Here is a 10,709-nt window from a genome sequence, read left to right as displayed (position 1 = left end):
ATAATAGGACCAGAATCCTGCTGGGGTGTCTTGTCTTTCTATGGTTCCTAAACTAACAATAAATCTTAGGGATGCCACAGTGTAACTACAATGTAACAAGTGACCCCAGCTGGTAACTTCACGTAACACATGCAAATTTAGGGAGGGCGTTCTATGAGAACATGAAGTGAATGGATCCCGAAAGCTCGCGAGAGTCAGGGAGCAGGACGGAGAGCTAAAACCAAAGTATTTATAACTAAACCAAGATAGTTAATCTGTCGTTTACAGTGAGAGCAAATTAAGCATTCTTGGCAGAATTAGCAAGGAGGTGGGAAAAGCCAAGCACTAGCTAGCGAGATCCTATTGGCGCGTTGTAGTTTATATTTGCATATTTAGTGAAGTGCGCAAACTCAATTCGACCTTGAACTCCTAGACAACGCAAATGTCAAGTCTACAAATTCGTGCACTGTGTTCGTAACAGATTGTAGTTTTGGGAACAGGAAAATATTTTGAGATCAGATGTTTCATCGATGAGAAAATTAGCAGAATGACGGCTCAGTTTCACCTAGTTCCATACTTTCCCACTACCCGCTACTGGACTTCCTCTCCCTACCATATTTGGTGGTGAGAAAACGTTTTAAACGGATGCTTCAGCTTTATAGCCACTGTGACGTGTCTGGGTTACCCCTTCTGTCTGTCGTTTAACAGTCTGTCGGAGGCAAATCAAACTAAAACCAAGCACAAACATGTCTGGACGTTCGGTTCGCGCTGAGACACGAAGCCGTGCTAAAGATGACATGAAGAAGGTCATGGCGGTCATTGAGAGGGTCAGAAGATGGTAAGCACAACACTGTTTATTTGTGTGAAAGATCATAAAAGATTGCATATACAAAGTTCAGCGACAGGGAGGCGTGGTTTGAGACAAAATGACAGTGAAAGACCGAGAGCACAACCAATGAGAATCACTGTGAAGCTTTCTCCCTCAAGACAAGTGGCTTTTTATCAAGAGGCGGATCCAAAAGTAGGATTTGAGTAAACCTAGTTAGCTAGCTTTCTAATATGAATGGACAGACAGACTAGGAAGCAAGTATGCAGTGACAGTCATGTAGTAATCAATAAGATGCTAGCCAACCATAGCCAGTGAGGTTTATCCTCGCTCATTTGTAGCAGCTTTCACTAATAGCATCTCACTCTATGGAAGGGATATTTAAACAGGTGCACTTGACCCTTGAACCATTTGAATGTAATGGAGCGCAATCACATTGTTTTCTACAGGGAGAAGAAATGGGTGACTGTCGGGGACACGTCTTTGAGGATATTCAAATGGGTGCCAGTGGTGGATACAAAGGAAGCAAGTTATTTTCTTATTTAATAAGCTAGCTATGTCAGTTTCTAATGTGTTGCTACCTAAAAATGCAGTCTTAATTTGATTTATCTTCTTGTAGAAGGAGAAGAGTAAGGCAGTCCCGGTTGGGGCAGTCAGGGAGCTGAATTGCTTCTCCACAGATCCAGCCTCAGAAAACCCACACTCAAGTCTTCTGGATTTTCATGGTAAGGATGTAAAACAGTTTTGAGTGACATATGACCTCACCATATCTTGGCCTTGAGCTTTCTCCATTTCCTCCTATTTCCTGTACTCTCTTCCTCTCCAGATGAGAACAGTAACCAGAGCTCCTTGTCTGATGTGTACCAGCCCAAAGTGAACAGCAGCAGTAACTCCAGCCCCCAGCTCAGTGAACCTCTTAGCCCGAAGAATCTGTGTGACTTCCGCACAGACGACTCCCAGCCCCCCACTCTGGGCCAGGAGATCATGGAGGGTGAGATAGGCTGACAGACTGACAGATGCACATGCAAATGTGCACACTTATTCAATTTTTCTGATTTCAATAAGATCAAATATATCTTTAGATTATTTAGAGGTTAAGTAAATATACATTTTTGGTTTTCAGATTCGTCATTGCCAAGTGAATTGGCTGACGAACCTCCTTTGCTGATTAAAGAGGACCTGTTGCCCCTCACTGCTCAGGTAAAGCACATCTAACATCTCAATGATCATTCCACTTTAACACCACAGCTTTGTCACTCAAACGATTTACTTTCAAGACTGTTTAATACACCACATCAGACTCATAGGTTGTCCAACAATATACTCAGAACAGCATACATTAAACTGATAAAACATGGATTCAAACTAACCTGACTGTATTTCCCCACACAGGAGGAAGAGGAGTGTTCTGGAGCGCCACCACTGAAGAGAGTGTGTTTTGAGCAGAACTCAGTCCTGCAGAGCTCCCCCATGATGAGCTCCTCCATGACAACCTAACACACACTGCAGTTAGCATCCGGGTCGGGCCCAATTCACTTAAGGCATTTTGTTGAATCTCGTTTTGTGATTTGGAAAAATTATCGTTTTCAATGAGGACACTTCTGGTTCACGAATTGAACTCTCAACAAACTTCCTGAATTTGAATTGATTTGAACCCGGCCCTGCTTAGCTTTTAGTCAGCGAGTTGCACGACCACCAGTCTATCCTCCGATGACTGCAATAGACACCATTTTAAGGACCACCATACTTGTTATGATGATATATTGAATTAAGTTTCTCCCTCAAAGGATTTATGAATATGTAGTTTAGTTTAGCCTATTTTATTTTGAATGGATTAACAGCCAAATACAAAATCAAAGCACCCTACCACAGATAGAACGAGAGATATTTCACAGGATGTATAACTGTGACGCATCCATTTGGCGTTTCCACTCACTACCCAATATGGTAGTGAGAGGAAGCCGAGTGGCCAGCAGTGGGAGAACATGCAACAAGATGGATTTTGGCTGACATTCTGCCATCAATGAAACATTTGATCTCAATTACAATTTTCTGTTCCCAAAACTAGAATCTGTTATGAACAGAGTTGACTATGTTTTGTAGACTTTAATCTTTGCCAAAGTTGTAAAAAATGGCATTGTTTAGGAGTGCAAAGGCAAATTAAATTATTGCACACGCGCACTTCAGAGTAGGCGTTCCCTAAAATAAATATGCAGTGGTTTGCTAGAACGGGCTAATAGGATCTTGCTAGCTCGTGCTTGGCTCTGCCTACCTCCTTGCTTGTTCTTCCCACTATGACTCATTTGTTCCCATTGGAAACGACAGGCTGTGGTCTATCTTGGTTTAGTTATACAAATCTTTGACTCTACTACAGCATTCTCCTGAAGTAGTGCAGTCGGGTAGGTTAGAGGTCTGTCCTTTTATTTTCTTGGATTTGGGAAATACCGTCTTCTGTCTCCAAAATGTAACTTTTCGCATAATCTATTTGAATGCAAAACAATGATGGGCCATTTATGAAGTAATAGGTGAATTCAGCTATGGTTAGGATTGGCTTTATTGTGAGGGAAGTTTCATATTGTGCCATTGACACTTGTTACTCAATGCTAGCTGTCAGGATCTTTGTCACAGCAACAGTGAAAGATAAAGTTGACAATCGGCACTGCCAATTTATAAATGAAGTATCAACTCTGTCCATTCGGGACACACTTTTGAGAAAATCAAACACACTCGGTGCCTAAATCTAAGTTTAACATTGGAGAATGTTTCAACATTACAAGTACTGTATGTGCTGTTTTTGGTATGAACATCACATTCACTGAATGAAGAGTTAATTTAAATGACTATGTCCTTATGTTTTGTAATTTATCTCTTAAAGATGTTGACTTAGTTATTTAAGTTAGGGTTCATTTGTAAAATGAACACCCATTGTTTTCCTCAGTCTAAAATGGTATGTCTTGAGCTATTGTCCCTAGTAACCCAAGGAAGCACTTGTATTTCTCAGATATTGTTTTGTCATGTTTTACTTGAGTGAAATTATTTTATCAGGTTAGCGTGTACACTGAAAATGTGATGTTATTTGGGAGTGACTATAATACTTAAATAGTAACCAATTATATTTATTATATAAAATATATTTTTTTCTCTGACAATCTAAAACAATTTCACACATTTGGCAACTGGGACACATTCAATGGTTTGCCATTTATGAAAGAAATGCTGTTAAATATGGGAGGCAAAAAGGTAACTCCCATGATGTCACTAGTTATTACCAATTTATAACAATTACAATTTTCAGTCTTATTATTTCATAGTACTGTCAGTCTCTTGATAAGACATGATTATTTGCAGGGATGCCAGTATGTTGAATGGGCCACTAAAATGAAGGCATTTACAATGTGATGACTTCTGTATCCACATTTTAATGACCACCTTGCAGATTCATTTGGAGATGGTAGGCTTATTCTGCTAATGCATTATTTTATTTTTCAAGAAGGTAGTTTGGAGAAGAGTTTGTACTTTGTATTTTATTGTAATTTTCCAAGTAAAAATGATTTTATAAAGGAGTATGGATTTGGAAGTCTTTTGTGCACGTTAATTTGTTTGAATCTTTTTGGGAAAATATTTTCCATAGTTTAAAGGGTCAATCAGCAGTTACTACATTTCTTTGATGTATAAATTGATATGTACCCATTGATTCTTGAATATAACATAAATGCTTAGTTTAACTTTTGAACCCCAAAATATACTATTTATCAATTCCAATGTTTGTAAACAATGTATAACAATGTATAGCCTCCAGACCATGGTTAAAACAATCATTTGGATGTCCTAGAATCCATAGCTCTTTCTATGAATTTGAGTGGTTACATTTCTCCATCCCTGAGTTTTTTTTAAAACCAAAATAGCAGTGGGGAAAAGGCATTATTGTTTCAATAGCTGATTGGCCTTTTAAGCATTTTAGTGAATGGGTGTTATATCATGTTCCTTAAAAAAATTGTTCAACCAGTGTGAAGTAGGCCAGAAACAGATCTTGCCAATAGATGGAGCTAGAGGAGTGCAAACCCAGCAATCAGCCAATTCTAGCAGTTGACAGTCTTCCTTGCCCTGTCACTTTGGAGCACGTGCTTAATTTATTTAAACATGGTTTAATTACTGGTACATGTGTTTATGTGTGTGTAATCTTGGCGACGCAGAACCAAATCTTGCATGAAGGCTCTGTTTTCATCGGTCACGAAAAAACAAGTGCGTGGGAGTTAGATATTTGAGAACATGATGTTATCACACATTACAAATGACAATGGAATCTCCAGGCTTACAGATAAAATATTACTGTAAATCTAATAATGTGACATTTCAACTGGTGCCACGTCTCAAAGTTGATCATGATAAATGTGCCTGTGTGTACACAATTTATTAAATAAACAAACCTTTCAGTTAGATGGCACATGGTTGGTCTGTTATATACAGTGACAGTATTTTTCCATTACAAGGCCTGCTATTGTTCAGCAGTGTCTGATGTGAGGACAATGAGGTACACAGTTGGATCAGCCCAGGCAAACGTCTGTACTGTATTCTGACTACTGTGGAAGTTACCGTTAGTCATCCAGGCAAACCGGACTACTGACTCACACTGGCAAATGATCGGTCTCCATCAGAAACATGAATAGCCTGTGTGTATACTATGCACTGCCACTGCAGGCAAACATTTACAGAAATCATTGTTCATGCTTGGAATGTGTGACTCAAAAAAAGGGCACAAAAGATGTATGCAGCAAGGGCACAGTTAGGCGTACGTAATGCACCACAAATGTGGTGTTATCTCTATGATTTGCAAAAAGCCATTTGGAACTATGGACCTTTGGTACAATCAGAATTAAGATAATTTAATGCCTTTAAAAATCTTGCATTTCTGAGTGTATCCTGTGAAAATGTACTGAATGTAATTACCTGTCAATCGCTTACTCCCAATCAGCTGTTGTTGTCAGAACCTTGGAATAACAACTTACAGCCAGTGAACAGATATGACATTAACCTTTAATATTATTCACAGATTTAAAAACATAAACATCTTCATTATTAATCATCAGCTTGCCTCAACTGTACACTGTCATCTTATCTTTATGGACATCAATTCTTTAAGAAATATTTGATTACATCTATTCCTGAATATCATACATATATATTAAGGTTCTGCACCTTTTGCTCCAGTGAAATAACCAGACGCTCTTTTAAAACACTCCCGCTGAACACATTTGTAGAGGGCCGGTGACTATTTTACTTTGGGCTAGTGGCAGTTAGTGGTGACATGATATTTTAAGGACGAGGGTAGCTTACAGCAGCAAATTCCTTGACATCATCGAGAGAGAGAAACAAGATGTTAGCCGCATTTCACGTGAAAATCTTGGTAGTGCAAATGTGCTTGAGAAAAGATATCAGAAATAGAAGCTAAGAAGCTACATTCTATTGCCTCAGACAGAGCAGTAAGCCCATTAGGTTAAAGACTGGCTGACTGACTTCTATTCTATTTCAATGGTGTAGTAGTGGTAGTTATCATAACCTTTATGTGATTGCTCAACTGCCTTGATCCTGTAGTTTTGGCTTTAAATTCCCCTGTCAGTTATTAACTGTCTACACATTAGCTTTAGAATTAAGTGCCACACTGACATGTTCAAGTAGAGAAAGACGATTGGATTCTGTATCGTTACTCTGTGTGTCAGCGCCGCTGCAATGGTTTCTGGGTCCTGAGATCAAGCAAAAAAAGACACAGGAAATGAACGCGATGCTTCTTGCTCATTTGTCATGGACACGTGGGCTAGATGGCTGGGAGAAGTGCTCTGCCAGGATAGAAACAAACACCACAACAAACATCTCCCATACTGCACTGGGATGCCTCATGGCTTGGGCAGGAGTTTTCTTCTAGACCAACTCCATGTCCCAGAACTGTGTGGCCTGATCAGCAGCGAATTCATTGACAACCAGGTGGTCCCTCTCGAAACTTGTTCTACCTGAAAGACATGACACAAATTGTTCCTTTTAGGGGACAATCTTTCTTCTACTGTGTCTAATAGACAACTGAAAATAAGTTATGTTCATGTTTTTTTCTAAAGATTTTCTTCTTTCCAGAAGAACTGGAAAACAAACAGCATTTCATGATGGTTCCCCCAAAAACAAATTCTATACAATATGATATCTAGCTCTTTCTGAGACGACTCCCCGAATGGTTGTTATGATCTCAAAATAGATCCTCCACTATGTATAGCATACGGTAGTTGAGTTCAGCAACAGTACACAACAGCAACCTGATCTGCACTATGTCAGTGTTTATCAATGACCATAAATTATAGTGGATCTCTATTGTCTCACCTCTGAAGTCCAGTACTAGTTTGTGGTTGAGATGGGAAGAGATGGTTCCGTTGTGGTTCAGGCTCCATCTCTGGTGTGTGCGTCCATGCTCCGCCCACAGGGCCACTCTGGCCCCCACTGTGGCCTTCCCTCCGATCACTGACAGACACGCCTTACTAGCCTACAGGCAACACACAACAGGTCAATATCACAGATACTGTACGCTGGACCAGTAACCGAAAGGTTGCTGGTTAAAATCCCAGAGCAGACTAGGTAAAAAAATCTGTCTTTGTGTTCTTGAGCAAGGCACTTAACCCGAATTGCTCCAGGGTCGCCGTCAATAATGGCTGATCCCTGGCTCTGACCCCACTCTCAGAGGGAGTGGGTTAGGCAAACAAAAACAAATTTCCAATTCACACATGTGCTTGTACATGTGTGAAATATGACAAATGTAACCACCCACTTAATTACTATAATTAGCAGCAGCTAATGTACAGTTGGGAGACACCATGACAAACTGTGGAGTGATCACTGGCTGGCTGCAGACCTCAGCTTGGAGGAAACAGTCAATCCATATTATAGTTGACGGATTTCACTTTTATTTGCATATTTCCTAGAATATTCCCATGTTAGTTTTGCTTAAAGGTTGACAAAACTTGACCACACACACACACACACACCTTGCAGCAGAGCAGCCCTCCGGTGAAGAGCCAGCGCTGGGTGTCCAGAGAGCAGGCCGGGGACAGGGACACTCTGGCCAGGGACAAGTCATCCTGGACAATCTCAGAGGTCAGCACTGAACCCAGAGCACGGCTCCTTACCTCTACATAAAGCCTGGGCTGGAGGGAGACCACACACAGTACAGACTGAATGAGGGTTATCAACTTTCACAGAACGTTATATATATAGACCCTAGACATTGCTGCGGGGAAAATACATTTTTCACAAAAGGGAAAAACATTTAAGCAACTTAAAATAACATAGGTGGTTACAGAATACCAGGTGTGCAGTGTTAACCAGTTGTATTGTATTCCAATTGCACTGAACAAAAAATATGAACGCAACATGTAAAGTGAGGTTTCATGTTCCATGAGCTGAAATAAAAGATCCCAGAAATGTTCCATACGCACAAAAACCTATTTGTTTACATCCCTATTAGTGAGCGTTTCTCTTTTGCCAAGACGTCGTCCCCACAGTGACTGTACGTACATACCCCAACCAGAAGCCATGGATTACAGGCAACATTCGCACTGAGCTAAAGGGCAGAGCTGCCGCTTTCAAGGTGCAGGACTCTAACTCGGAAGCTTACAAGAAATCCTGCTATGCCCTGTGACGAACCATCAAACAGGCAAAGTGTCAATACAGGGCTAAGATTGAATCATACTACACCGGCTCCGATGCTCGTCTTATGTGGCAGGGCTTGCAAACTATTACAGACTACAAAGGGAAGCGCAGCCGTGAGCTGCCCAGTGACTCAAACCTACCAGATGAGCTAAATCACTTCTATGCTCACTTCGAGGCGAGGCATGCATGAGAGCATCAGCTGTTCCAGACGTCAGTGTGATCACGCTCTCCGTAGCCGGCGTGAGTATGACCTTTAAACAGGTCAACATACACAAGGCTGCGGGGCCAGACGGATTACCAGGACATGTGCTCCGGGCATGTGCTGACTAACTGGCAGGTGTCTTCACTGACATTTTCAACATGTCCCTGATTGAGTCTGTAATACCAACATGTTTCAAGCAGACCACCATAGTCCCTGTGCCCAAGAACACAAAGGCAACCTGCCTAAATGACTACAGACCCGTAGCACTCACGTCCATAGCCATGAAGTGCTTTGAAAGGCTGGCCATGGCTCACATCAACACCATTGTCCCAGAAACCCTAGACCCTCTCCAATTTGTATACCGCCCAAACAGATCCACAGATGATGCAATCTCTATTGCACTCCACAATGCCCTTTCCCACCTGGACAAAAGGAACACCTACGTGAGATTGCTATTCATTTACTACAGCTCAGCGTTCAACACCATAGTACCCTCAAAGCTCATTACTAAGCTAAGGATCCTGGGACTAAACACCTCCCTCCGCAACTGGATCCTGGACTTCCTGACGGGCCGCCCCCAGGTGGTGAGAGTAGGTAGCAACACATCTGCCACGCTGATCCTCAAGCCCCTCAGTCCACTCTGTACTCCCTGCTCACCCACGACTGCATGGCCGGGCACGACTCCAACACCATCATTAAGTTTGCAGACGACACAACAGTGGTGGGCCTGATCACCGACAACGATGAGACAGCCTATAGGGAGGAGGTCAGAGACCTGGCCGGGTGGTGCCAGAAAAACAACCTATCCCTCAACGTAACCAAGACTATGGGAGATGATTGTGGACTACAGTAAAAGGAGGACAGAGTACACCCCCATTCTCATTGATGGGGCTGTAGTGGAGCAGGTTGAGAGCTTCAAGTTCCTTGGTGTCCACATCACCAACAAACTAGAATGGTCCAAACGCACCAAGAGAGTCGTGAAGAGGGCATGACAAAGCCTATTCCCCCTCAGGAAACTAAAAAGATTTGGCATGGGTCCTGAGATCCTCAAAAGGTTCTACAGCTGCAACATCGAGAGCATCCTGACTGATTGCATCACTGCCTGGTACAGCAATTACTTGGCCTCCGACCGCAAGGCACTACAGAGGGTAGTGTGTACGGCCCAGTACATCACTAAACTAAGCTGCCTGCCATCCAGAACCTCTACACCAGGCGGTGTCAGAGGAAGGCCCTAAAAATTGTTAAAGACCCCAGCCACCCCAGTCATAGACTGTTCTCTCTACTACCGCATGGCAAGCGATACCGGAGGGCCAAGTCTAGGACAAAAAGGCTTCTCAACAGTTTTTACACCAAAGCCATAAGACTCCTGAACAGGTAATCAAATGGCTACCCGGACCATTTGCATTGTGTGCCTCCCCCATTTTTGTGCAATTTGAATTAACAAAAATACCGATCCTGAGGCCCATTGTGAGGCCCATTTAAAAAAAAGTTATCTTTGACCAACAGATGCATAACTGCATTCCCAGTTGTGTGAAATTTATAGATTAGGGCCTAATTAATTTATTTCAATTGACTAATTTCCTCATATGAACTGCAACTCAGTAAAATCAATGAAATTGTTACATGTTGCGTTTATATTTTTGTTGACAATATATACTTTTGCAACAATTAAGTAATTACAGGGGCTTTCCTATTATCTGGTAGTTTCTCTAAGGGTTGTGTAATGTAAGAAACCCTACTATATAACACGTCAGGCTAACTAACGTAAGCCAGTCTAGAACTCTATGTACAGTGCTTTCAGAAAGTATTCTCACCCTTGACTTTTTCCACACTTTATTGTCCTACAAGCTGAATTTAAAATGTATTACATTGAGATTTTGTGTCACTGGCCTACACAAAAATACCCCATAATGTCAAAGACGAACTATGTTTTTCGAAATTTTTTACAAATGAATTATAAACAAAAAGCTGAAATGTCTTGAGTCAATACGTATTCAACCTCTTTGTTATGTCAAG

General features: G+C 41.5%; 2 protein-coding genes across 3 annotated transcripts in view; one reads left to right on the top strand and one right to left on the bottom strand.

The window, feature by feature from the left end:
• Positions 1-259: 259 nt before the first annotated feature.
• On the top strand, positions 260-4,368 carry LOC112257956 (B-cell CLL/lymphoma 7 protein family member B-A). The gene is made up of 6 exons (XM_024431927.2): positions 260-817; positions 1,255-1,330; positions 1,425-1,530; positions 1,632-1,796; positions 1,929-2,005; positions 2,198-4,368. Exons 1-6 carry the CDS (start codon positions 726-728, stop codon positions 2,300-2,302), a joined length of 621 nt encoding a protein of 206 aa, XP_024287695.1. The 5' UTR covers positions 260-725; the 3' UTR covers positions 2,303-4,368.
• Positions 4,369-5,817: 1,449 nt separating this feature from the next.
• The window catches only part of LOC112257955, a 70,901-nt gene continuing 66,009 nt past the window's right edge, over positions 5,818-10,709 (bottom strand). The window contains exons 20-22 of one of the 2 annotated variants that reach the window (XM_024431924.2): positions 7,828-8,013; positions 7,169-7,328; positions 5,818-6,810 (exon numbers count right to left, since the gene is read on the bottom strand). In XM_024431924.2, coding sequence (XP_024287692.1) covers positions 6,722-6,810; positions 7,169-7,328; positions 7,828-8,013 — 435 coding nt within the window. In that variant the 3' untranslated portion in view covers positions 5,818-6,721. The remainder of the gene's footprint in view (positions 6,811-7,168; positions 7,329-7,827; positions 8,014-10,709) is intronic. The other variant, XM_024431925.1, reaches the window with a different exon arrangement.

The sequence above is a fragment of the Oncorhynchus tshawytscha genome, linkage group LG09, assembly GCF_018296145.1.
Source record: "Oncorhynchus tshawytscha isolate Ot180627B linkage group LG09, Otsh_v2.0, whole genome shotgun sequence".
Lineage (NCBI taxonomy): Eukaryota > Metazoa > Chordata > Actinopteri > Salmoniformes > Salmonidae > Oncorhynchus > Oncorhynchus tshawytscha.
Note: the sequence above shows the minus strand (reverse complement) of the source record. Positions and strands in the feature narration are given on the sequence as shown.

What these genes read in the sequence shown, in the direction of transcription:
- LOC112257956 (XM_024431927.2), top strand. Translation starts at nt 726, where the DNA reads ATGTCTGGACGTTCGGTTCGCGCTGAGACACGAAGCCGTGCTAAAGAT. An exon ending in ATTGAGAGGGTCAGAAGATG is followed by an intron (nt 818 to 1,254) that starts GTAAGCACAACA and finishes TGTTTTCTACAG; the next exon opens with GGAGAAGAAATGGGTGACTG. An exon ending in TGTTGCCCCTCACTGCTCAG is followed by an intron (nt 2,006 to 2,197) that starts GTAAAGCACATC and finishes TTCCCCACACAG; the next exon opens with GAGGAAGAGGAGTGTTCTGG.